At 37.2% G+C, this 27,379-nt stretch overlaps 4 protein-coding genes across 7 annotated transcripts in view; 3 read left to right on the top strand and 1 right to left on the bottom strand.

Annotated features, from left to right (window-relative positions):
- HLH3B (Helix loop helix protein 3B) overlaps positions 1-1,649 on the top strand; it is a 3,959-nt gene extending 2,310 nt beyond the window's left edge. The window contains exon 4 of the mRNA XM_011317211.1: positions 540-1,649. Within this exon, the coding sequence (XP_011315513.1) occupies positions 540-1,044 (505 nt within the window). The 3' untranslated portion in view covers positions 1,045-1,649. The remainder of the gene's footprint in view (positions 1-539) is intronic.
- A 185-nt stretch (positions 1,650-1,834) lies between these two features.
- Positions 1,835-9,855, bottom strand: LOC105274267 (uncharacterized). 3 transcript variants are annotated; one of them, XM_011317205.1, is made up of 10 exons: positions 9,666-9,744; positions 8,893-9,105; positions 7,119-7,391; positions 6,767-7,030; positions 5,941-6,110; positions 4,867-4,938; positions 4,500-4,786; positions 4,206-4,367; positions 3,805-4,100; positions 3,447-3,535 (listed from the first exon to the last, which is right to left on the bottom strand). In XM_011317205.1, exons 2-9 carry the CDS (start codon positions 8,920-8,922, stop codon positions 3,805-3,807), a joined length of 1,554 nt encoding a protein of 517 aa, XP_011315507.1. In that variant the 5' UTR covers positions 8,923-9,105; positions 9,666-9,744; the 3' UTR covers positions 3,447-3,535. The 3 variants fall into 3 exon arrangements, with proteins under 3 accessions (XP_011315509.1, XP_011315507.1, XP_011315508.1); XM_011317206.1 differs by lacking the exons at positions 8,893-9,105; positions 9,666-9,744 and adding an exon at positions 9,784-9,855; XM_011317207.1 differs by lacking the exons at positions 4,206-4,367; positions 4,500-4,786; positions 4,867-4,938; ... (3 more) ...; positions 8,893-9,105; positions 9,666-9,744 and adding an exon at positions 1,835-2,817 and having other exon boundaries at positions 3,066-3,535; positions 3,805-3,894.
- LOC105274268 (putative ferric-chelate reductase 1 homolog) lies at positions 9,830-23,503 on the top strand. 2 transcript variants are annotated; one of them, XM_011317209.1, is made up of 7 exons: positions 9,830-10,083; positions 11,892-12,157; positions 12,910-13,039; positions 17,875-18,191; positions 18,675-18,766; positions 19,086-19,245; positions 21,119-23,503. In XM_011317209.1, the coding sequence occupies exons 3-7, from the start codon at positions 13,030-13,032 to the stop codon at positions 22,397-22,399; spliced, it is 1,860 nt and encodes a 619-aa protein (XP_011315511.1). In that variant the 5' UTR covers positions 9,830-10,083; positions 11,892-12,157; positions 12,910-13,029; the 3' UTR covers positions 22,400-23,503. The 2 variants fall into 2 exon arrangements, with proteins under 2 accessions (XP_011315511.1, XP_011315512.1); XM_011317210.1 differs by lacking the exon at positions 11,892-12,157.
- A 1,080-nt stretch (positions 23,504-24,583) lies between these two features.
- Positions 24,584-27,379, top strand: part of SP2353 (EGF like, fibronectin type III and laminin G domains protein pikachurin) — a 25,298-nt gene continuing 22,502 nt past the window's right edge. Inside the window, exon 1 of the mRNA XM_011317204.1 lies at positions 24,584-24,951. The gene's annotated coding sequence lies outside the window, so the exon portion shown is untranslated. The remainder of the gene's footprint in view (positions 24,952-27,379) is intronic.

The raw sequence follows: 27,379 nt of genomic DNA, 5'->3' as shown, positions 1-27,379 counted from the left end.
CTCTTCATGTAAATGGAACCATTCCCGACAAATACATCCTCAAATCATCAAATGCCAATTAATCCCCTGACAACTAATTCTGATCGATCAATTAAATTGCAAAAATCAATCATTCACGTTCAGATAAAATCTCCAAACACCAGATAATTTAATTCCATTCATTAACTAAACAGTCTCTTCATACAAATTATTGTAATTGAAAAATGTAGGAAGAATTAATCTATTATCCATCAATTTACCAAACCAGTAATAAACATAGAAATGAATTAATAAATTACGTTAAAAAATAAGCACTCCATAATTATTAACTCAATCAATAGAAAAATTGTCTTGGTTAATTGGTGATAATAAAAGAATGTGGAATAAATTAGCCTCAAATGAATCGATGGGTTAAAAGAAAAGTGAAAATTGCTTTGCAAATGAAATTCCAAAAATAATTCAGGGTTATCGAAACTCTCCAAGAAAATGAAAACAACTCAATGAAATTATTGAACAAAGACGCTCCAACCGCAATAATTAAAATAATTCTCATTATCCAGGTACATAAGACTATTAACAAATGTTGTGGAATGGCAGAAGTCGCAGGACTGCAACAACATCCGAATAAAATGCGAGCCGGTGCACTTCATTTCCTACTCTAGCCACAAGGAGCCAAAGTCCGAGATAAATCGAAGTCGCTCAAACTTTCCATTGCGGCACAAGTACCAAATAGCCCCACAAATATGCGATAAAAATGGAAACGATTTACTGATAATTGCTCCGGGGTTGAAGCAACACTCGCACCTCCTCAGTCTCCAAAATGCCCGGTCTTCACTGAACAATTCGACCAACAACTCTCTTGCTCTTTCAAAATCCAATGGAAGAGTCACAGCTAATGGGTCTTCGATTATCGAGATAAATCGAGGCAACTGCTTTCACCACGAGAAGAGAATTAAATTCGATAAAGAAGACGAGGAGATGAATGGAAATACAAGAACTGGTCGATCTCCACTCAAAAAACGAGTGAAAATCACTCCCTTCGAAGCGAAGAATCACGACAAGTAACGGATTAAAATCAATCGCTCGATTATATATTGTTGTAATTGTTTTTCATTGTATTCTATAATTGTAATTATTATCTAGAATGGATAGACTCGAATTTCAGTGGTTTTTACGAGTCTCCGATTTTTCCAGGGCCTGTGTAAATATTCTTTTGATTCGATACTGAAAGGCAGATAACTACAATTATAAAAAAATGGGAACTATATAATAATTGATCTAACAAATTATAAGTTCTAAACCGAGAGGTTTCCACTTGGCCAATTAAAGCACGAAATGAGCGCTTATAAATAAAGCACGAAGTGATCCTTCACGGAAATACAAAAGAAGTTTTCACGCTCTAAAAAATTTTGTTGATTTTCTGTTACAAATCTCGTCAATTCGTTATGTACATCTTTATTACGTATTTAATAGAAGAAAGGGTAAAGGTCGACTATACGAATCTTTGATAAAATTAATTTGATACCTTGACTAGCCATGAAAAAATATTGAAACTAAAGGAGATCTAGAGGAAAATAATGTCGATCCGAATGAAGTGAAGGTGGAGCCCAGATCATACATGATCTATATGTTTATTAATTCTAATAAATTAAAAATTAATGAAGAATGAATTCGATGGAAAAATGGAAATTAATAAAAAGTGAAACCCACGTCGTGAACTATAGATCAAGAAAATTTCCAAGAGTCGGTAAAGTTGACAATGGAAAAAAGTTAAAGCTGTTGTTTTATTTAATATTTAATATTTCTCCCTCCGGATTGGAGTTTTAATAGAAAAAGTCTCGAGCCGATATCCACATCCATAAACATTTATTTCCTCCATGAACACCAAAATCTTAATGACATGAACATTGACTTGTCTACGTCAAGTAAACCTTGTACCTCGTGCTCTTCCTCTTCTGCCTTAGATAGCTAAACTTGGACGTGACTTCCCTGAGATTATCCTCAGCAGGAGGTACAGGAGTAGATGGTCGTCCTTCAGCTCCATAACTGAGTGATCTGGCAGGAGGTTCGACCCTCTTGCTGGATGATTTGCAGTCAACGCTGGAGTGCTTGACGATTCCCCCAGAGTTCCTGCCCTTTTCTCTCTCCCTCTGCACCTGGACATTGACAGACGTATCCGTTGACTCTGTCTCATGTCCTCCATTTTCATCAACATCCAATTTGCTCGGCCAACTTCTTCTCGTGGAGCCCTGAGTGTCTCCATAATCTTCACTGAAAGCTTTCCTCTCGTACTTCACCACCTTGTCCCTCCCACTGCTTAAATCCTCGCTCAATCTCAATTTCTCGTTGAATTTCCTGAAAAAACTTGACTTCAGGTTGGAGAATCTCGGATTCCTCCGGGTAGTTCTGTCGTTCCGCTGGTTGAACTCCAGATCCTGACTGCCTCTTCGTCTGTCAACGTATTTGGATCCTGTGACGGATTCGTCCTCGTCGTCGCTGCTGCTCTTGCTTTTGCTCCAGTGGTGGCTCCTGGAGGAACTGGATGACCTCTTCCTGTCGAAACGGAATTTGTAGAGGTCATGGAGCCTCTGGGTGATGACGGGGCCTTTAGTGATTTCGTTCTTCTCCAGTTTTGGCTGACCACTCGGGGAGATTTGATCGGACGAATCGTCAGCTGTCGTTGCTGTAACGATTGACTCCTGCTTCTTGGGGTATTTGCGGAGTTCTCGGTCGTAGTACGAGGAGAACTTCATCAAGGAGGACTTTCTGTCCAAGCTGGAGCGGGAGGACGCTGGGGACGGGTGTTTTGCAAAGGTGATCCATTTGCTCGCTGCGTATCTGATGGAGAACGGCAGAATGATTTAGGCTCTTGTATCATCGAAGAGTGGAGGTGAGATTATTGTTTCACTATTTAAATTTAGATTCACGACATTGTCATTAAATTCATTATGAGTTCTACGGTTTATTTTCAACTGTTAGATTACTTTTGTTAGGTTCAAGAAACCCAGAACTCAGAACTCACAACATTAGAACTCTGCAATGTTGAAAAAATTAATTATGAGTTATTAATTATGAATAAATAATACCTAGCTCCTTGAAACTCCATGTGCAACGCCCGATTCGTGTGATGAGGTCTATCCCCTATCCTGGGTAGTGGAACCCAACGAAATGACAGAGTTCCACTGTCAGGGCTCACTTGAATGTCATTATTGCTGCTGGTGATATCGCTGTCCTCCTGCATCGACTCCCTCCAGCCGTCAGACCTCCTCGAGCTCTCGGGATCATCTCGGCTACCTGATGACTTCCGGAGAAGGAGTTTCTCCCGACTCTCCGTTATCTCTGGCGAGTCAGGGGACTTGTCATAGAAGTTCGGGGACTTTGGGAGATTGAGCCAACGCGTTGCGTAGATACGGGCGACTTCGGCGCCCTCCGTATTTCGACGCTCCTCTATTCGCTCCGCGTACTTTCGAAGACGATCGACGTCGGCGGACCGACTCCTGGTGCTCCGAGGGGAGCGGGAAGACCGACGCTCTGTGCCCGTTGGGCTCATCCTATCCTGGTGGAGAGAAATTGGAGGAAAAATGGAGGGAGATAATTATGACTCTTAAAAGAGCGGATCTGTTCATGGTTTGTATGAGAAGTAAGTCTCAATATTGAAAGGGCGTATGTTTTTTATTTCGTGTTTTTTGATAAAAATGGAGGGAGAAAATTTGATAATTAAAATTTTTTATGTTCAAATATTTGTTATGGTTATTTTTCGTTTCATTATCACGCTAAATCTATTTTCAATGGTTCTGTTTTAATTATAACATTCATTATGATTACCTAAGCAAAATGGAGGCGTGCATACTCCGATATGTGAAGAAGTCCGTGTTCCGGGGATGCCACGTGGAGACTCGATGCACATGCCCTGGGATTGATTCTCGTGTTCTGCAGCTCAGCAATTTGACTGCTGCAAGCAGCAGCTGGATCTCCACTCGCCTCCAGGTATCCTCTCCAAAATTCATTACCAGGATAAGCATTTCCGTCCCAGGCGTAGGTGACAACCAACAATTTGTTAGCATCGGTGCCTCTGAAGAGTTTGCTGTGGGGCTCCCGTAGAGCAAAATGAATTCTGATGTCTGAGGATCAGAAATTATTACAACGATTGACAAACGGATATGTCTGACAAATCAAACGGAGCAATCAATTCACAGCGAACAATTCTATTGAATATTTATTTCTACCTCCAAGATAATCTCCATTTCCTGCCCCTCCACATTTATCTTTCCTAAAGTAGGCGAACATTATGTCTGAGACGTATTTTAATTTTCGATTCATTTTCTTCAACGCGATTTCGAAGGTCTTCAGGAAATAAGATTCTTGGTCCTCAATCAGTCTCCAAACTCCTGGAATTGACATAGAACTTGGAAAAGTCACAATTAAACAAATGTTCTCTGTTATATGTTATGTTCTCTGGTCTCTTTCCTCACTGCATTTAATCACGTCATTTATTAATTAAGCGTGGAAAAAACTTGTACCTAATCCAAATCCAACGATATGTAAAAATGCAGTGGTGTTTTGCTTTTCGGCTCTGGTATTTGCCTCGAGCAGTAGAATTTCCACTGATAGGAGTGTTCGCTTCATGTAATTCTCAATGTCAAAGAACATGTGAGAATGAAGGGCCATGTATCGCTTGTTGTCCCTCGATTTGACACGTCTGACTGCTTCCTCGTAGGTCGGATGATAATCTTCTCCATAGAACCTCGACCAAATCACGCGCAAACCCCGGATTTGATCGATCGTTCCCTCTCCAGCAGGTCCATACCTTCAAGGTTCATTAATCAATCATTAAATCAGTGCCAACCATCACTTCGTTGCTTCTGCATCATTATAAAGTTATTATACCCGTTGTCGAGATTATTTTGGTGGGGAGTTATCACCATGTCCTCGTATTCCATCACTTGAGCCCTTTCAAACCTAAATTAACGGCGAATTTGTACCGTAATGAGAAAAATTATGGAAATTAAATTCTCGATTGTTGTTATTATCAGTTCTTTATTTATTTATTTATTTTAGTATTTTATGTTGTAGGATTGGACGGAATGTGGACCAGAATCAGGATAATTACAACCAGTCTAGTTCTCGGGGAATATCTTGGAACCTAAGGAGGATACAGAAAATTTTCAGATTACCTTTTCTGTAGAGTGCAGTGAGAGCTACAAAAAAGGTGTGTTTGTTGAAGGATGAGTCGTGAAGGTTGGATTAATTTGGTGAAAACTCAAGTCTTAAAACAATTCGCGTTTAATGGTCGTTCAAAGTAAATGTACACCTTTTACAGGGTTTTTGTTGAAATATAAACGAGTTGATTAATAAGTGGAAATAATAATTGAACCTGTTATAATTATTAATGAAAGCAACCGTAATTAAAGACGTTGATGTACAAAACTGTAATAAATCGCGATTAATTGAGACGCGGTTGAATTTCAATTACCGTTATGATAGACGGTGATTATCGATGCGAAACGATCAATTGATGATGTTAAACTTTCAGTTGACGGTGATAGACTGAACTTTTGGGGTCAAGACGCTAGACGTTGATGACTTTTGGCAGAAAATCAAAGTTAGCTCATTCTCATCGTTGAGTTTTCGAGGAATAACTCTCTTTCTGAAGGAGATAGCGAAATTATGTATAAAAAATTTTTTGTAGAGCAAAGAGAGAGCTACAAAAAAGATTTTGACAAAAATTACCCTATCTCCATTAGTTGATGAGATATTCCTCGAAAACGCGAGTATTCACCTCTTCGTTGTTGAATTATTTCTGATTGACTACTTGAATTAATTAATTAAATGATAAGTGCTCAATTATTGAGAGAAGTGTTTAAAAATAATCGCAAAGATTTGGAATCGAAGGTAGGTTTAACCTTTGGATATTTATAAAAAAGTGAGGATTTTCTTACAGTCCGTATTTATACACTTCACCTTGAGCCGATTACTCCCATAATGACACCTCGGGGCTGGTAGCTATCTGGATCATTACTGACAACTCCTCGATTATCTCTAGCACCGTCATTTATGAATTCCGTGTGCGAAGAGAGGATCATCATCGCCGAGAGCTTGATCTCATCGTAAGAAAGACAATGTTCCAATATCTGCAGTGCAACGAAATATATAAAAGAAATTTCATCATATGTATTCATTTATCCGATACATTGCTATTATGTATCTGATATAACTAATATATATTTCACATATATGCCATTTGGGTGTGAGTAATTTGCAATGGACGGAATTGAAAAGAGTGCAAACAATACGATCTTATTACAGACTTATATAATTCTAATTTATTATACTACGGGACCTACTGCGCACTCTGTGCGCGGAATTTGAATTTGAATTTTTTGGCGGTTCGACTCGACCAATGAGAAATTAGTCCTACGCGTTTCGAGATATTTCGACTCGGGCGAACTTCATTTTTGTGTTTCTACTTTCATAATAAGGAATAATAAGGATGAGATAATTTTTCTTGGAGAGTGTGCGTGGTCTCACGACGAAACTCCAGATGATTGTTTATTAAACAGTATAAACAAATATCTAGGCATGCAAACAAAGAAACTACCGTGTCGCTGCATTGGTCTTTGTAACTTCAAGATTACAAAGATCACAAACATCACATCTTAATAAAGTATAATTCAATTGCTTTTACATGAACGTTTCATTAATTCATTAACGGGGCTCTCAATAAAAATAACAGACGCAATTGAATAATGTAAGTGATAATAATAATTGAATGATAATCTTGATTTACCAATGGCTCTTTTTCCTGACTGGTCCCCACAGCCTCCCAACCCCCTTCACCACTTGAATTATCAATCAATCTCCATCGATCCTCACCCCCATAAAATTCCACTGCCCTCTTCTCCAACAATCTTTGAATGAATTTCATCAGGGTCATGTTCCTGTAGAGGGTTCTCTCCACGTGACTCCCATGATCCCGTTTATGCTTCAGCCATCCAGCAATCAAAGGCAGCATCGCCTCGTGAATTATTGGATACGCGGAATTCGCGTTAAACTGCAGATGTAAATATCCATTAATTACATTAATTAAATAAAACAAAATACAAGAAAAATCGAGAGTTGAATTGAAAAGTGAAAAAAACCTCGAGGATGTCTTCGCTGATTCCTCTAGCCCTCAGGGCAGCGCACTGCACTGTCTTTATGGGAAATTGAATGGGAAATCCATCACTTTTTTTTATAATCGTGAGAATATTCACTGGTGGAGGCACTGGGACCCCCATGCAATCTCCCACGAGCTCTTTCGTTTCATCATCGAAAGGAACTCCATTTGGTGAACCCAGGGTATTCTCCCAGGAAATTTGTGGCGGTTCCATCGGAATCGGCACCTTCTGCTCTCCTTGTCGATAATTTCTCCGCTGACAATCAAATTTGTTTAATTAAAACTCGACAAAAATTCCGTTTCCATTTGTTGGATTTCGGGGTTTACCCGGATTTAAAATTCACTCTTCTTGAGTTTTTATATTTCCGGATTTACGAAGTATTTATTTCTTTGTTGCTGTGGGACATTTCCTTTATGTTATAACAAGAAAAGGGGAGAGTCCAGGTAGGACTTTTCATTGTGGGTTCTTCCCCTAAATACATCTGGTGATTAGAGAGGGTCAAGAAAGAGAACAATCGAAGGCTTAAGGATAGAAGGAGAAATTATATTGCCCTTTAGAGTTTAATGTGGGCCTCACTAGTAATGTTCAGTTAGTTCGTTGTAAGTCTTCGTTCAGTCAAGTACCTCTTGACTGTCTAGAGTCTTATAATTTTTAATAATAATTCTCAGTCTTAAAATTCTCCAAGTGTTTATTTATTTCAATCTCCATACTCCAATACCATTTTCCATGTTTTTTTCAAAATTTTATTAAATTTCGCGTTATCTTTTAAACGCTATATGTTATTTATTTATTTTCTAACAACTCCATTACTTTAATATTTTTGGAAAGTACGTTTTAAGTTTATAATAATTAATGAATCGACTGACTTTTTGAAAGTAATTTTTTTTGTGAGTGCGCCATTTCGATTTGAGTGTTATTGAAATCTGAATGGTTTCTTTCGCTTTTGAAAATTAACGACGAGATAACTGTCAGGAGCATCTGATATCAGTGAAGGAGACACGATCATCTATTTATGGAGATTTAATTGATTACTGGTGGGTCAGCCCTTTGACTCGTCACCATAAAATCCATTAAGTGGCGGAAAATGTGGGCATTCACCCACGAGATTTCCCGTGGCAGTCGTATCAGGTACGCAAATATCTCATCTCCATTGGTATTGGCTATTTCGTAACCTTCGAGGGAAGTTATCGACCATTTTTTACCGATTTTTACCGATTTTTACCGATTTTTTGGTTAAAAATTGCAGTTCCACTGACAAAAACGCAAGACCCACTGATAAGAAAGATTATTTCCCAAAGAAGAAAAATTGTAAATTTTCCCCAAACCCTAAACTTCTCAAGTGAATAAATTGTTAATAAAACTAATTATTTTCCTCATTGTATCAAATCAAAGTGCATTACAGAATAAAAAAACAAATTGATACTTTAGACCGATTGAAATGCGTTTTCCTCTGGTAATTAAAAATTCTCGCGAATGAGGAAAACGGTTTTTCCTCATTTCCCAGTTTTGCATAAATATTTCTACATAAAACAATTTTATTTTCCTTTAAATCAGGTTAATCTATCAATAATAGAATCGTTTAACAGAAAACGGTTAAACGTTATGTGAAGTTGTTTGAATGTTAAATAATTTTCCGAACTCATGAAAATTCCGAAGAACAACCGGCGGATAATTGCATTCTTATTCGTGTCACTTTATCACCGGTTTGCCTTGACATTTTTACACTTTAATATCGAACTTAACAGTTGAAACTTACCCGGCGAATGCAACAGGCGAATAGTGACATTTTCCTCTAAAGTACGAGAATAAATCGGATAAGTCACCACTTCCTCCCACCACTGATTAAAAACTTGTTATCAGTTTTGATGAGGAACTCCGGGGTTTCAACGATTTGTGTGAAAATAGTGTCGGAATTTTTTAATTATACCCTAGATTTTCTCTGAATTTTCCTCAGATGGAATAAAACTTTCTGGATTAATCAATTTTAGTCATTAGTCAATTCAAAAATTTATTGGGATTAATTGGGAAAATTAAAGTTGTTTAATTCACGCATTTATTTGACGGAACTCTGGGAAATTTATGGGATTTAAACGAATTTTCGGAAAATCTTCATTTTGTTTTTTTCAATATGGCATTTTCAGTATTTAGAATTCAAAGTTTTACCGCGAAAATATGGATTGAATTCCTTTGGAATTTTGGAGAATTCGTTGAAACTTCCGAAAATTCTGGGAATTATTGGAATATAATCATGATTTTTCAAGATTTTCCACCAATTTCCGAACTTCCGGTGATTAATCCCCAAAATTATTAATATTTAATGACGGAATTCCTTGAAGTTCCAGTGGAACTCCAGCATCATCGAAATTTCCACTGAATGCACTGGAAATTCTCGAGAAAATTGTGAACAGTCAATAGTCACAAATTCACTCTCGACGTGTCAAGAATTTTCCAAGAAAATATTCAGTAAAAATTACGCAATTCATAATTTTCGGTGTCATAATTTGTCACAAGAAATTCAAGTAAAATTACGGAAAACTCCGAAAAAATGTCGTAGCAGGTAAAAAGGTGTTTTCGTTGCGCAATTGAAGGAACTTAATTTTCAACTGAATAATTCTCTCAGTAGACAGTGCAGTAAACAAAAACGAACTTTGAATTCCACGGATGTCTTCAGGTAACGCTGACCGATCACATTGCGAGTAAACAGATATCGAGGGATGAGAACTGATCTATGCAACGCATGCGTCCGCTAAAATTGCGCATTTTCAATCAATCATCGAGTTAACAACAATCGAATGAAAAGAGGAAATATCCAAGGACTTTTCTCTAATTAGAAAAGACTCAATTAACGACAATCGACGAAGCAGGATGTGCTAGTATCAAGAGATGAGAGATGAGCTCCAGAGGATCCTGTGGAAATCAATAAACCGGAGCCAGTGATCGGCTGTAGGTAAGATCATTATCTTCAGATGTACAGAGAGCAACGCGCAAGTCAAATAAAAGTGATTGTATGATTTGACTTTCGAGTTCTCGAAATAACGATGAAAATTTCCATTCAAAAATTGACAGTGAAATTCAACTCATTATGCATCGGGGTGAAATGTTAAAGGTTAAATGAAAATTAAGGTCAAAATTGTGGGTCAAAATTGTGGGTCAAAATTGTGGGTCAAAAATGAGGGTTAAAACGAGAGGATAAATATGTGTTGAGAGTCAGGGAAAATTTGAGGGTCAGAGAACTAAAGATTGTTAAAAAAGAGGAAATAAACGGTTAAAATCGAGGGTCAAAAATTAAAGGTTAAGACATGATAATTGAGGGTCAATGGTGCATATGAATTGAGGGTTAATAATAAACGGCGGGAAATGGAGGAAAATTGAGGGTCAAAACATTAGATGGAGCAAAGAAAGAGTGAAAAGCCAAAAATTTCAGTCTTGGAATGAATAAAAAGTTGGGGACAAATAAATAAAAATAAAAGTGAGGGAAATTGAGGGTTTAAAACGATGGAGACATGTTCTCACGTTTTTTAAATATTTATTGATATAATTTTTCTAGTTAGTGGACGATAGTTTATCTTGCCAGTACATACCTGAGAGTTTGAAGGTGTTGGAGGAAGATTGCAGCAACGATTGACATCGTTTCTCCCACCGCAAAAACAATGGACAGACCTACATTATCCTCCTCTCTCCCCGAATCGATGGCCAATCGATGCAAAAGTGTTACATGAGTTTATGTAGCACGCGAGCCGCGAAAGTAGATTCAGTCGGTGATTTTCTTCGCCATTTGCCCATTTCTCCATTTTAAAACCAAGAGTTTCGCACCGATGAATAATTAATAAACATCCTAATTCCCTTTCAGATTCGCTCATGAATTTATTATTTATTCAATATTCTAACTTTTTTTGACGCGACTCATGAATTTAAATTGAATTCACCGAATTTTCCAGATTTTATCGCATTCTTACGCAATTCAATTATTGAAAGTTAAATTAATTTCAGCATAAATTAATAATATTAACAATCATATAGTGCCCTCAATTATGGTTATGAGTGAAAATAATTACTTCTAAAGTGATTACATGTAATTGCAAAATGAAAAAGGAAGATGTCGATTAAAAATTTCAGTTCTTGAAATTTATCATCTAGTAAAAGTGAAATAATCTCCGAAACCAAGGGAAATAATGAAATTGTTGTAATAACCTTTTTTGTAGCTGTCAATTAGATCTACAAAAAATGTAATTACAGAAATTGAATTACCTCCACTGGTTTTCGAGATTTTAGCGAATTAACTCAATTTCCTTTCACTTTTCGCTGTAAAATTCAAAAAACTATCGAAAAATAAATAATTAAATCAAATGGCCTCTGGGCCCACCGCAAACCATTCAAAAAATCCTGGATCACAACATAACGGATATTTCCAGCATCCACCCTCACCTGTAGGGCCCCGTTCTCCAAAATCTCGACTCCAAAAAAATTAAATTCCAACTACCAAAATCTCGGATTCAAGACACTCAAATTATCTCAGTATCAACCAATTTCCCAGAAAACTTCATTTCACCTTTTTCGTAGCTAATAAGAATCTCCACAAAAAAGTTTCTACAATATTTTCTCCTAGACCCCTAATTACGCAGATAATTGATGAATTAAAACTAAATGTCTGGAACGAGAACTGTTCCCGGAATGTCAAGATCAATTCCACTGGTCGGTCATTTATCTCGGTAATGGTTGGATTAAGGTGGTAAAGTTATAGGACCTTTTTTTTAGCTGACAAGTTTTTCTACAAAAAAGGTCCTTTGACCTTCGCAGTGCGCCTATTCAAACTCATAATAAATGGCATCGAAGGTGTAATTAGACTTTCGTGATTCATACGAGTGCTCGACGTCCCGGGCATAATCACGAATATCTACATACCTGTAATGGCCTCACGAGCAAGGTACGCAGACGAGGGCCTTTCAACTTGTTGGTTTCACAGTAGTACCGCATAGTCTTCGTTAAGGTGTGTTTCCCTCGGCTGCAACCAAAGAAAAAACGTAAGACAACTTTAACACCCGATTTCTCTGATTTCCCCCGAATAATTCATTCCCTCGATATCGTGTAATGATCATTAAAGTGGCAGTTTAATAATCTCATCGAAACAATTCTAGTTCTCGCCCCCAATTACCAGTCAATTAACTAAAATAATTACGACTGAGAATAGTCCAGCTGGACTTAGGAGTGAAATTCAAGGCAAAAAGAACCGTCACTTTTTGACAAGTATCTCTCGAACTAGATCAGATAGCAAAATTTTCGTTAAATCTTTTTGATAGCTCTTGAAATTACCCGCAAAAAGTTTCAAACGATGATCTCGCTATCGGCTTTAAGTTCGGAGATATTCCGGGAAAACTGAAGTGAAAAATGGAAATTTTTCTGGTTCACGTCGTGGTGACCAGTGGTGGCTAGAAAAAAGTGATTTTACTATTTGATAAATATCTCGGAATTCAGAGGAGATAGCGGAATTTTTATTGGACCTTTTTTGTAGCTCTTGAAATTCCCCGAAAATAGTATCCGATGATGATTTCGGTGGCTCCCGGTGGTTTCGAGATATTTTAAATAGAATGGAAAAAGTGGGAGAATTACTCTGACTTGTGATGAATAATGAGTTGTATGAAAATTTTTGCATTGAAATTCTCGTCTTAAGATAAATCTCGCGGTGATTTCAATGCATGCATTCTGCTTTACCGGTCGGACCTCAATGTGTGATTTTTTCACTGAGATAAATCAGTTTTTCCTCTTTAAATTCTAGAGCCACATGTTTCATGGATTTTTAACTGAATTCTACTGACGGCGGTTGATGACAGTTCGGAGAATAAATCAGGAATATTCACGGTAAATCTGCTGGGAAGATCACTAAAATCATAACGAGATGGATCAAGGTAAGTTTTTTTTTTTCAATTATATGAGCTTTGAGTTCAGGCGTGTCCGATGGGGAAATCGGGCGTCATTTATATTTCGTGACTTGTAATTTTTAACGGGATTGAAGACAGTGTTTTTGATTGCACAATCCACTTGGAGACGTTGGGGTACATCGGGGAAAGGCGCGAGAGTTCAATGCACTCGGAATTATTTTATTCGCGTGCACGAGAAAATTAAAATTGTGGGGAATAGTGGAAAATTACCGTCTTAATTTTGAATCTCGAGAATTTTTATCAACTTGTGTTCAAGTTTCACTGAAATTTCACGATTTTTCGCCGTTCATCATTCGAATATTATTTTTTTTTAATTCAACCAATTTATAAATCACGAAAAATCAGGAAAATTTCTAGTCTAACTGAATATAAAAAAAATAACAGTAACAGTTATAATAAATATTAAAGTAATCTCATTTAAATAATTAAATGTTAACGCTAATTGCGGCGTTTAGTAATCATGTAGTAAATTGGCTTTGAACAATTTTTTATAAAAAAAAATCCTTCACAATTTGTATTTGGACTTGGATTCCATCAGAAAAAATCAGTGGAACTGAATTAATTCCGCTGACAGCGCGAAATAAATCTTAAATAACCCGCTGATGCATTAAAAAATTAAATAGATAATTCTAATAATAAAAAAATAATTTCCTATATTTTAAGATTTTATTAATTTTTTATTGAGCGTACAAATCATGTGCTTTATCTTTTATTTTATTGAATGTTAATGAATGTATTTTTTTGGATTCTGATCTGTTCAGGGGACTCAAAAGTGAAATGCCGTTTGTAATCTTTGATTTTACATTAATCACGATAAGTTGTAATCTATGAATTGACTGGGATGACGTAATTCGAGATAGAAAAAGAGCTCTTCCCATAATTGTTGAGGAGGTATTGTGAGCGTGTGCCCAATTCACAGTAGTTATCCATCCTTGCTTATTGCTCATGACCGCTGGGGTTTAAGTCATGTAGTGATAGAGTTCCTTTGAAAACCTTGTCCTCTTTTTACAACGAAATGTGAATGATGAAGACGCATGGGATAATCGCAAGTACTCCATAGAATCTCTTGGGCTATTTCTCACAGGATTTTCCGCTCCCTTCCCTGATTTCTCTTTCAAATCAATTCCCCATTTTTCCATTTTCCTGTTGTAAATATTTTTTTAATCATTAAAAATATCGGGGAGATAAACTGTCTTTCTAAAATTGATAAATTTATCATAAATTACTTGATAGGTGGATTATTGAATCATAATTAAATTGAATGATGGGAAATATGAGAGATGAATGGATTAATTCAGGCGTGAGGAATGGAAGAAATTTGCGGATGAAAAACTGGAAGTAAACAAATTTCATTTGGGTAGGAATTTAATTCATTAGTTGATGATTAGTTTTTTATTTTAGTTCTTACGGTTTCCGGAGGGAATTCGCTAATTTTTTTTTAATTCTTTGATACAAAAATCACTACGCAGTTGTTCAATCTAGAAACCAATAAAAAAAGACCTTCGGAGAGTCAATAAACAATAATTGCTCATAAAGCTTCTAGGATAATTAGAGAGAAGAAACTGGAAATAAACAAATGTATCGATTTTCACAAATTTTCGTTTCAATAATTTCGTACGAACAATAAATATTTCCAAAAATGCAGAGATAGTTGTTTATAAAAAATGATGAAAATAATAAATCTGAAAACCCCAATCGCCGATGAGGAATTCAGGAAATCCGTAAAAAACTACAACTAAAACCAAAATCGGAAAATTTTCTGTTCAGTTGCTCCGAAAAAAAAACAACGGAAAATGTTAAATAATTCATGGCAATGTCCCGGTCACGTATTGTGTACATAGTTAATGAATTTGAGTTGTTCCAACGTGTCATCTACTCCCGGAGTTCTCTATAAACCAGCTTTCACCAGGTATCATGTCCCCACCAACTTCTGCAATCAAGAAAATTTTCTAAATCCTCTTAAAGCGACTGTACAATTTTCTCCCCTCACACGGATTATAATTTGTTGTTAAATTTAACCCGATGTTACACATTTTTTCGATGTTCTATCGATAATTTGACACTAATTCTAATAAACCCAGAAAAATTGTTATTAATTTTCTTATCTCGTCGAGAAATTTCTAAATTCATGAGTTTTCCGTGAATTTTCGGAATTTTTCAGGATTTCACCTAAAACTAGCAATAAAACAATTATAAATAATCGTTACTTAAATTACTATTAATTATTATTCTATTCATTACTCCGTTTATTTCAAGATTTTTCCATTTTACACTTTGCATTAAATAATGGACCCTTAATTATTGATTAATGAATATTGATTGATTTATTATTAATTTAAGTAAATATAGTCATTAGTAATAATCCAATTAATAGTATCACTAATGATTATAAATATTATAATAATTTCTCACAATAATTTATCTACGAAATTCGAGGAGAAGAATGAGCGAGAAAAATTACTGGAATTCAGCCCTGAAAATTAATACGAAAATGTTTACGAGTTCATTTATTTATCGTGTTTATTTATGGATAACCATCAGGTGGCATTGATAATCAACTCGATTGAGTGCTAAATGTCTGAAAAGAGTAACAATTTGCGACAAGGCCGAATAACTCACGTGACAAGGACACATTTCCGCTCACCAGAGTATTTTCCACTTGAGACGAAATTCTCCTGACGTGTGTAGCATGATTCATGCAATACTGCTGGGTGTAAAAACCCTGAGAGCTATGAGGAAAGAACTTATTATGTGTATCTGTCATTGCTACATCGGACATGTTTTTTTATTAATCTCATAGTGAAGTAAGAGTTGAGAGAAGGCCTTGAGTTGAGAGATTAGTTCGATCCTGAGTTCATAATCGAGGATTATCCCGAGAATCATTTCCTTTTGAGAAAAACCCTAGAGAACCCTCAAAATCAAGAGAGATTCAGTAGACTCCATGTCGACAGGTAATCAACAGAGTTTAGGTGACCGCAGGGTCAGTCTGATTTTGGGGACACTTGACCGAAAAAATCCCCCGATAAAGTAAGAGTTACAAATGTTACAATCGACATCTCAACAAGTATAAATACGAGTTAATTTTTAGAGTAATTGGTGTTTAATTCTTCGAGTTACATAACAATTATTTTTTTATTAGTTATTCAACGAGGTATAGACAATTCATCAAGTTAAAACCAGATTTTTTTATGGATTAGACAAGTTCACGCGGTTTAAACCGAATAAAGTATTGCATGTTACTTTTTTGCAACCTTATCAGTGCACCTTTTCCCCCAACCCGGCGTTATCAGAGTCGCTCACCAAACAGACTTTTTTTGTGGACCATTCAATTTTGCAGAAATGATTCTAATAATATTTTCTTGTAAATCCGCTCCTTATCGAGGTAAGTCGAGATTTAATCGGGAATTACGCGGCTTTTGAGGGGCAGTGGAATGGAATATTTATTATGATAGAGAATTGCTGGATCGAGTCAGGGAATTCGCATTGTTAATAATTTATTGGTGATAAGAATTAGCAGTGTCTCGCTGTCGAAGGCACGTGCGATGTTATCTTCAGTTGAGAGTGATTTATCTTTGCGGATGTTGGTGATGTGAATTTTTTCGTAATGATGTGGAAATGGGAATAGATTCTTGAATTGGCAATATGAATTCTCGAAGTGGGAATATAAATTCTCGGGCTTGTGAGTTCCTGAATCGGGAAGATGGAACCAATTCCGGGTAAATATTCCTCCATTGGGAATGTAAACAAACGCGATTCGGGAATATGAATTTATGAATTGGGAATTCATATTTCTGGGTGAGGAATTCATATTCCTGATTTGAGCAATAAAAATTCTCGAATTCAAATTATGAATGAATCCGATTTGGATATATACATTCAGAATTCGGGAATTTGTGTGATCAAATCAGAAATATGAATTCCTCATCCTGAAATATGAATTCCTCATCATGAAATATGAATTTCTCATCCTGAAATATGAATTCCTCATTCGGAAATATGAATTCCCAATTCATGAATTCATATAATTAAATTGAAAGATGGGAAACACGGAAAATAAATGGATTAACATGAGGCAGGAGGAATGTGAGAAATTTGCGGATGAAAAACTGGAAGTAAACAAATTTGATTTTAATAGGAATTTAATTCATTAGTTGATGATTAATTTTTTATTTTAGTTCTTAAGGATTCCGGGGGGAATTGACTAAATTGTTTTTAACTCTTTGATAGAAAAATCACCAGGCAGTTGCTAAGTCTAAAATTTTAATGAATATTAATACATCCATGAGTGTTCATATATTTTTGACAGGGGAATATGAATTCCCGAGTCGATAATAAAAATTCTTGAATGTCGAATATGAATTCCCAAGTCGGCAATAAAAACTTTTGAATGTCGAATATGAATTCTCGAGCCGACAATAAAAATTTTGGAATGTCGAGTATGAATTCCCAAGTCGGCAATCAAAATTCTTGAATGTCGAATATGAATTCCCGCGTCGGCAATATAAATTCTTGAATATGGAATATGAATTCCAGCATCGGCAACAAAAACTCGTGAATGTCGAATATGAATTCCTAAGTCAGCAATAAAAACTCTTGAATGTCGAATATGAATTCCCAAGTCGGCAATAAAAACTCTTGGATGTCGAATATGAATTCCCAAGTCGGCAATAAAAATTCTTGAATGTCGAATATGAATTCCCGAGTCGACTGGATATTTATCTTCGTAAAAGATCGAGAGTTAATGGCTTTCCAGGGAGTGAGACGTCATTTATCTCAGTGTTTAATCAGGATTTCTTTTTCAGTTCGATTGTCCGTGCTCTTGACCCTCTTGACCCTCTCGTCGGTGATCCTCGCCCTGCGGGATGGCGCACCACCTGATGCCTGTGGACACTTGACCCCTCGTCATCCTGGGACCGCCGTGACTAATAGTTATCCACCATATCAGATACTTCCGGCGGCTGGACAAGGCAGAATTCGAGTGATTCTCGGTAGTCCCCAAGGACTCGCTTATCAGGGATTCATTATCAATGCTAGAAGCGCTGATACTGGAGAATATATCGGAGAATTCACCAATCTTCCGGACAACGTCAAGGCTATCGAGTGTACACCCGGTCTCAAGGCAATTATTCCATCGATAATTACCAGAATAAATATTGAAATCGAGAAATTGTTAGCAAATGAGTCAGTCACCGCGGAATATCTCTGAATAAAAAAATATATCGATTTTTTTTTATTGGGAAATCGTTCTTTTTAGCAGAGTAGAATGCAAACTGCAAAAAAAGTATTCACAAAAATTTTGAATTCCTTTTAGATTTAGAGATATTTCTCCTGAAAGAGTCATATATTATAATTACTATTTCTCCAATGTCGAGATAATTCCAGCTAAATCGGAATTGTCATCTCATCGTCTGATCGATGATTTATTGTATCAATCAGATCATATTTTCGTTATCATTTTGAAAAATCGAAAGCCACTTGAGACGAATTGTAAATAGATATCGTTTATGAGAAACGCTGACTTTCTCGATTTTGGACTCGACGTAAAATTACTCAATAGATTATTTTGCTCTTGAGATAAGTCAATATTTTTTTTTATTCGCAGGATGGAGTTACTCACACAGACACCAGTGAAAAACACAATATTGAGTTCGATTGGGAGGCACCAGCCGACTACGAGGGAACTATTATTTTCAAGTACAAATCATTTCCTTTTCAACTTTTACAGTTTTCTCAATTTCAATTAAGGAAGGAATGGCTTTTCATCAGCAGAAAAAATCAATAGCAACCACAAATCATTCCTTAAAATTCAGAATTCCATTATCCTTGGATAATTCGTTGAACACTAAAATTCGGCTCTCCCTCAAATACTTGCAATGAAAATTCCCCATCGGAAGTAAAAGCTTAAAGAATTTCCGTGGAGCTCTGAAAATTCCCAAGGACAAATGGTTCTCAGTTTCTCCTCCATCGATATCTCTAAGCAGTTCCATTTCTAAAGCAATTTTCATTCCTTCAGCTCGACATTCGCCCAAGATTACAGCACGTACTGGATAGGGGTTGAATCTCCCCGCATAACTGTTTTGGGACGTAGCATCGAGGTGATGACATCTCCAACACCACCACCAACCGAGAGACCAACGACACCACCGTATTACGAGGCACCTGTGGCACCAGAAGTAAGTAGAAAGTAAATGGTCAAGCACAAACTGACCACCGACATGGCAGGATTTTATAGACCGAACAAGACGATAAAATATATCTCACAAGTGAAATGTCTCAAAGATATCCATCACTGATCCTTCAAGGTGTTCATTTACCCCCATTCACTTCAATCATAACTCGTTAGAGACATCACACGTACCAGCTGATTGTAATCACACCTCATTGCTCTATCACGTAATCCAGGCGGAAGTGCATTACCACTTTCAATCAGCCTTGATCATTTTTTTAATTAACTTTTTATGTCTGAACATCATCGCATTTAATGAGGGTAGGTGAATTTCCTTCTTTGACCTTGCCATTCCTCGAAACTTCACAATTTTTTTTCCAACGTTGGGAACGAGTTAATTACTTCCGTGACAAAATGGGGGTAAATTTTTGCATAGAAATGTTATTATTTAGTTTTTTAGGATTTTCTTGGAAGCTGTGGGAGCTAGGGATATTTTTGTAAGGACCTTTTTTGTAGCTCTAGCTTCGGTCTATGAAAAAGGTTCTTATGGAAATATCATTATTTCCCTTATATTTGGAGATATTCGTTGAAAACTGACGAGCGGAGTGACTGAGGAATTTGTGGCACAAAGAATTTCGATTTCACGAACATTTCGCGACGTTTAATTCAATTTTCGAGAATTATCTTGCTGAAAAATTGAGGGAGTGGTCTTGTTTGTGAAATATTCATCGCACTGACACAGCAACTGCCGTAACTGTTGTTGAAACGTCCTCGAGACGTAAAAGAGACCATAAACCGAGGTATTTCATTTTTAAACGAAATTCGTTTGATAGTTCCAGAGATATTTTCACATTTATGAAAACTCATCCCTCTGAATATCTCCAAAAGTTCCAGACTATTTCTATTTCCATTGAAATTTATACGTAAATTTTCTCCTCACCCCTTGGCGCACGAAATTTTCATTTATCCATTTTCATCCGGGTATTTATAAATTCTTCTCAATTACTCTTTCGCTGACAATCGATGTCACTAGTGCAAATATGACAGCTGAGATTTTGAATTATAAACACGGAAGTGGGTCAAGAAGTCCTCGGTAAATTCAAACGTCGGGGATTTGTGGCGAATGCATGTTAAACAAATTTTAAATTCAGGAATATTTTATTAATTAACGTCGGGGGAATGATTTTTTGCTCATTTCAGTAGAAAAAGACTCATGGCCTTTCAAATTTCATTAAAAATTCAAGTACCGAATTTTTGAACAGAAAAACGGAAAAAAATTTTAGTTTATTCCAATTTTTAGAAATATTTAATCCACTGCAGATTTAAGGAAATATTCCCCAGATTTTTAAAAAACATTTTCCCAAGATCCTCAAAAGAAACATTACCTCCCGCAAAAGCATTCGTTTCTCTCAAAACATCTTGACGAAGAAAAAATGAAGTATATATAGAAATTAAAAAGTACCCGAAAATATAAAATTAAAAGAAAACTTAGATACAAATATTTTAATTTCATTTTTTTGCATTTGTCCCTGAGAACACTGAGAAATAGTATATTATGCATCAAGGGCGGAAAGTCATGTTTTCCCGCCGTCGGTTCACATGATATTTTTCAATATGTCTGCCGAGGAAATTCCGTGATTTGCGCGGGACGAAAATTCAGATGCGCGGGACGAAAATGAACACTTTCCGTCCTAGGGTGGAGTACTCATACAGTGACTACCAGATTTACTGGTGTCAAAGAATATATTTAGCAAAAAAAAATATATTTTCTCAGTGTATCTGCCGATTATTGAGGCGCAAAACGCTCCCTAAATGCTCTACAGTTGACTATATAAAAGAACCTCCTCCTCTCCACGAATCTAACCCCCAAAATCTTTCAGAAAGACGAAGCGCTGACGCGGAAACGCGCCATCTACTCCGGCTGTGGCACGACGAGGACCTGTTTCGGGGCGCCAAACAACTGCATAGACACCCAGGACTGCAAAGCGGTCGTAGCAATATCAGTCCGTGGCGAGCGCTACATATTCGAATTGCAGGGTGAATCCGCCAAATACATAGCAGTGGGTCTATCCGAGGACGACAAAATGGGTGACGACAGTGTCGTCGAGTGCACCGAAACAGCCGGCAAGATCTATCTTCACCACTCCTGGAACACCGGTCACAAGAACGAACGCCTGCCATCGCAGTCCGGCATGCTGAGCCTCGAGCACAGCACCTTCGAGGACAACAGAATCTACTGCAGATTCACCCGCGAGCGACGGACAACCGTCAACAACCGTGAGTTCGATATCGAGAACAATGCGTATTATTTGCTCCTAGCGATGGGTCGCGATCTGAAGCCGAACGGCGTTGGCTATCACTTCTTGCGGGAAGCTTCAGCAACGCGGCGACGTTTGGCGGATGTCGCGCGAATAGCAGCTGCCGACGATGTTCTCATCCGGGTTCATGGGGCGCTGATGATCGCCTCGTGGATTGGCACAGCATCCGTGGGAATTCTCATGGCGCGTTACTACAAGCAGACTTGGCTGCGTTCTTCACTGTGCGGCAAGGATCAGTGGTTCGCATGGCATCGCTTCTTCATGATCCTGACGTGGTCCATGACGATCGCTGGATTTGTCGTTATTTTCGTGGAAATCGGCACTTGGAGCTCTGCAACTGTTCATGCAGCTCTTGGCGTTGCAACGACTGTTCTTGCGTTCATACAACCGTTTATGGCGGCAATGCGGCCCCATCCTGGTACACCCCGCAGGCCGTTGTTCAATTGGGCCCATTGGTTTGTTGGCAATGCTGCACACATTTGCGCTGTTGTTGCTCTTTTCTTTGCGGTACGTCTCACTAAAGCCAAAATTCCTCAGTGGGTGGACTACGTTTTGGCGGCTTATGTCGTTTTTCATGTCGTGACCCATATTATTCTGTCGTTCGCTGGTTGTGTGTCTGATAGACATGACAGTCAGCGGATCAATGCTTTTCCTATGAAGGATCTTCAGAGGGGATCTATGGGGCATCCTGATGCCAGGCGTGATGCGCCTTTGGCCGCCATGCGGAAAATCATTTTCGCCAGTTATTTTATTGTTATTGCTGGATTTGTCGCCGCCCTTGTTGTCATTGTTGTACTTGCACCTGTTGAGGACTCGTGGCAGAAGTTTACGGAGAATTTTTGAGCTGAGTCATTGGTGGATTCGAGAAGGGGAGGGGGCGTTTTTGAGGAAAATATAAATTTGCAGGGCGAGAATTTTTGAGGGGAAATTATTGATTTGGAACCGCAGTGGAAGCTTAAGGCAATTGTGCATTTGGAGAAGTGGCAGTTTTTAATTATTTTTTTTTTGAGACACAGAATTTTAATGGACAAGAGTTTTTGGTGGAAATTTCAGGTGCAGAATTTTTGAGGCGAAATTATGAGTTTTGAGGTGGAAATTTTCAATGGAAACTTGAGGCAACTGTAGTTTTCTGAAATCCATAATTTCTCGTTGAATAACTGAACTGAAATAACATCCCTCGTATATTTTCAAAAATGTTTGACCTACAGAAGCTGAAATCCCCTAAAATTTCCGTAAAACAACAATCTCATAAAATCTCCTAAAAAATTACTGAGGATTGCAGCCGAAAATCCGTCCAACTGTAAAGTTTCTGAATAATATAATAAGATGAAATTTGAATTATCAAGTGATAGTTAAGATTCTTAAATTAATATCCATGTATTTTTGACAAGAAATACGGCAAGCCGATGCTTGGAATTAGCGAATCCTCAATCGACTCCTCAATTATCATGTGTACATATCGCTGAACTAACAGTTCACTATTAAAGAATGATGTATTCAATAGAGGAAATAATTTAATTGAGAGATAAGTTATGAGCGACGGAAGTTGAACCTCTGGATGGTGCATTTACTTAAATCTATTTTTCCGCAAGTTGTTATTACTGATGGCTATTGCAGTAATTGCGCTGGTTGCTGAACACCTACCTGATATTAACTTTCGTATTTTTATGTGCTATATGTATGACGTAACAGTAGTTTTTGTAATTAATTGACTATTTTATTGGCTCGGGGGAGAGCGATTCAGTTTTTCAATGGAACTTTATATCGTTCTCCACTGGGATTGTGCAACTTCTTTTTTATCGCTGTATTGAACATTTTGATTCAATTTTTTTAATCAACTTTACAGTATTAGTTTATTGTTGGAGAAACTTTCGGTCCAATGAGTGGATTTGTAAAAGGATTTATTGAAAATTTATGTATGGAAATAAAAGATTTAGTTTATTAACAGAGGGTTGCTATTTTTCTGAATATCCTATAGTAATATCATAATAATAGTAGCAACAATTATTATTTATAACGCATTATTGTTATGAAAATTGACGGAAACATGTGAAATGTTCGTTTTACAACTGACAATTTCAGTTTCCCTTGATTAAACAATTAAGCAATAAAATCTGAATCTGAAATCGTCAAATCAAATGTAAAAAAATGAAGAAATTTGATAACAACCCCGAATATCCTGGTAAACAAAATGCCTACAAACCCAATAGTTAACATTCTCCCCCCCAAATTTCCTCCCCCATCAATCTAAATAAAAAAACAACCCCCAAATAACTCCCGCGATAATCCATCAATTTAATTCACCAATCCATCAGTCTCCGGGACAAGAAAAAAAAAAATGAAACGAGCCTCGAACAAGTACTAAACCCCACGAACACGAGACATTCACTCCCCCCTTTGGAAATCCACCCCATTCCGCAAAACCGCTCATTACCCGTATGGAGAGTGAGTTCCACAATCCCCGAAATATGTTCTCAATCCCTGTGGAAGCACCCCCATCGCACCCCCTGAAATTCGGTAAAAACAAAACGATGAAAAGTCGAGGCAGTGATGCCGGTTAATTCGAGGTCATCCCTACACCTCCACCTGGTTCTACGTCTCTGCACGCTGTACCCAACGGGTCAAACAGCTCTCGAGGGGTTGTAACCGCGCGCATCATCCCCCAAAATGGCGTCGGATCGAAGGCTCATTGCGTACACCCATACATATAGCCCATGTTTTTACACCCCCTCCTCTCATTCTCACTCACCCCTCCATCCCTTAACCAACTCCCTCCCCCCCAATCCTCTCGCCCCCCTCTTACTCCCCTCTCACTCCGTCTTACCACCCTCTGACCATCCCCTACACCACCATCACCCCCTTTTTCACCCCCTATCATAAACCATCCACTTGCACTAGTCGTGGGGTTGCGTTGGCGTACGCAGAGAAATATCTAGCAGCGTAAACTGGCGCCACCATCGACTTCATCCCCTCTACTAGGGGTTGGAGACACTCTAGAGCACCAGTTCGATTTTAGACACCGGCCGGCATTCACGTACCTCAGTACATGCATTACCACAACTCCGTTACTCCAACGTGAATAGGCCCTCCTATCCCCTCGTCAATTACTCCTCATGGAGGTCTTACGTAGCCTCCCCACCTCCTGGACATAAATCCCCATTCCAAGGGGGTGAGTTCTGGTGGTATCCCTGGATGAAGGACTTGTGATATTTATTGATTGTGTCCTGTGACCGGTGCTTTTTGTTCGTTTTGAGTTCTACTGTTGTTGTTGTTTTTTTTTTTTTTTTAATTAGTGAGTCTGGATTTTGTGATGTGCCGGTGATTACGAGACATTGGATGACATCGATGGATACATGTTGAATTTTAAGGAGGAACTACGGGGTGGAAGGGGGGCGGTGGGTTTTATTTCATAATTATTGGGGGGTGAGTTTTGGGGGTCTCTGGGGGTGGCTTCTCGGAATTATCGGGTTTTTCCGAATTTTTGGGGGGAATATTGTCTCTGGGGATGGGGTGCGGACTTTTGGGGTGAGGTTTGGAATTCGATAGATAATTTGGAATTTATGGGGGTTGTCCGGATTTTCTTGGGGGTGGGTAATCCTTCAGGAAAATTTCAGGAAATTCGGGAGAAACTGATCAGATCAACGAGTTCGTTTTAAATTCGTAATTAGACAGATAATCATCGATATTAGGGGGATTTCAAATTTTTGAGCAGGAGAACGAGAATTCAGTTGTTTAATTGGAGTTTGAGAATTCCATAAATTATATTTCAGATTAAATTCAACTTGGGAACTCAAGAATGGGCTTATAGGATTTTTTGATTCCTATCGATTTTCAGAGAAAAATATATTAATTATCAATTACAGTTATGGGTTTCTTAATGATTTTATTAATTATTAAATTTCTGGACACTTTCGTGGAAACATTTAGACTTGAATTGAGTTTCGTTACTAATTAGTGAGTTCAAGGAGATATTCACCTGAATTTTCTGATCTCCATCGATTTTTACAGAATAGTTTTTATGTAAAATGACTTTCAATTGCGATTTACAAAAAATTGAATGTAATGAATGGATTCAGCCGGAAATGCAAGCAAAATTTATTAGAGAGAGTTTTATAAACGTCTCTGGTATTTTCCGTATCCTTTTTTCAGTGTTCCACATTTCTTTATTTTTCCCAATTATATCAACTCATTACCGAGATTCCTCCAAAACAATGGATATAGGATTAACATTATCGCGTTTCACCCACAGGGGGAAAAAAACTTTTTGCCAATTAAATTTATTAGCGCAACCCAATTTATTTTAATAATAAATCGGCAAAATAATATAATTCGAAATTTCCACTTCTGTAAAATACCCATTAGCCCGAAAACAACTGATTTTACGCAGAAATATCACAAATGCTTTTTTGTTGGGAATTTAATGGCCTCCAAAAAAGTCTTTTGGCGTTTCCGCCTGAAATCAATACTTTCCAATATAAATCGCTTAATAATAGAAAAAGCAAAATTGACTCATTCAACAATCCCCAAAACTTTCATTTTTACTAAAAATGGATGCATCTCAAAAACTATTGATTTTACTGAAAAATATTATTAGACCTTTCAAGTCAGAAATTTCATGAGCTTCAAAAAAGTTCTACAGCATTTCTTCCTCAAACTGCTAGTTTCCGAGTTAAATCGCCAATAAATGTAATCATTAAAATCGACATACCCTATATTACCAAAATTCCAGTTTTCTTAACTATAGATAGATATCAGAAACTATTGATTTTACAAAAAAACATCATAAAATCTTTTCAGTTCTAAATTTAAGGAGCTCCAGAAAAGTTCTATAACATTTTTCCGTTAAATCGATAGTTTTCGAGATAAGGCCATTGAAATGAAGCTCAAATTCGATTCGCCTCGCTTCACTACTGAGACAAGAGTAAATTGAAATAATCTCTCAATATTCCGACGGTTTATTAATCTGATAAAAATTGACAGATTAATGATCATCACGATGTACTTGTACTATCCATTTACCCTTCGTATAAAAATATTAAACTCTCCCTAAACCCTAGAAAGGATTAATCCACGATAATTCCACCACCCGAAATGTCTTGCCCCTTCAATTTTCCACTCCACTAGAAATTCATGAAGTCGAATCACCGGTTAAATATCCCGGGGAATTGATTCCAAAGATGCGCTAAATGCCAATGATCACTGATTCGATGGAGATGAACCGATAGATAGTATTGACATTATCGCTTTGACTATTTTATCTCGCTCCACTGTTCCATCACCAGAGGGGCTTTACCCTTCTGCTTTTAAGATTTTCCAAGATTAGTTTTTCCGATACTCTGGACACAAAAGTCAATAGAGAATCCTGTCTAGCGGATGCGACAGCGTCTTGAAACTAGACTTCCATGTCAAGAAACTCATCCCTCGAAAATTCGCAAGATAATATCTCTCTCGGGTAGAAATGGTCTTCTAATAAAATCCAACGGATGAGATCAAATTATTTATGAAAATGTGAATTACCGCAGGCGATTCTTAACTCTGGAGTGAATATGGATGAGTGTATAAATTTAACAAAGTTATTTAAACACTGACAAATTAAACAAATCAATAATCGCATACTCGTATCTCATTTCTTCAATTTGAATTCTCAAATCTCAAAATTCTCCGAATTTTCTCGGAAACTATAACAACAAAAAAATTTCAATTTTTGTGTTACTCAATTTTTCTAAAAAAGAAAAATCAGAATAAAAAAAGATTTCATTTATTCAATTTGAATTTTCAAATCCCGAAATTCTCCAAATTTTCTCTGAAACTATAACAACAAAA

The sequence above is a fragment of the Fopius arisanus genome, unplaced genomic scaffold (assembly GCF_000806365.1).
Source record: "Fopius arisanus strain USDA-PBARC FA_bdor unplaced genomic scaffold, ASM80636v1 scaffold00010, whole genome shotgun sequence".
NCBI classification, from domain to species: Eukaryota; Metazoa; Arthropoda; class Insecta; order Hymenoptera; family Braconidae; genus Fopius; species Fopius arisanus.
The sequence above is the reverse complement of the archived record's forward strand: the minus strand, read 5'-3'. Positions and strand labels throughout refer to the sequence as shown.

What these genes read in the sequence shown, in the direction of transcription:
- LOC105274267 (XM_011317205.1), bottom strand. Translation starts at nt 8,922, where the DNA reads ATGTCACTATTCGCCTGTTGCATTCGCCGG. An exon ending in TCGCCTGTTGCATTCGCCGG is followed by an intron (nt 7,392 to 8,892) that starts GTAAGTTTCAAC and finishes TTTGATTGTCAG; the next exon opens with CGGAGAAATTATCGACAAGG. An exon ending in GTCAGGAAAAAGAGCCATTG is followed by an intron (nt 6,111 to 6,766) that starts GTAAATCAAGAT and finishes GTTGCACTGCAG; the next exon opens with ATATTGGAACATTGTCTTTC.
- LOC105274268 (XM_011317210.1), top strand. An exon ending in AGTGTACACCCGGTCTCAAG is followed by an intron (nt 18,192 to 18,674) that starts GCAATTATTCCA and finishes TTTTATTCGCAG; the next exon opens with GATGGAGTTACTCACACAGA. An exon ending in GAGGGAACTATTATTTTCAA is followed by an intron (nt 18,767 to 19,085) that starts GTACAAATCATT and finishes TCATTCCTTCAG; the next exon opens with CTCGACATTCGCCCAAGATT.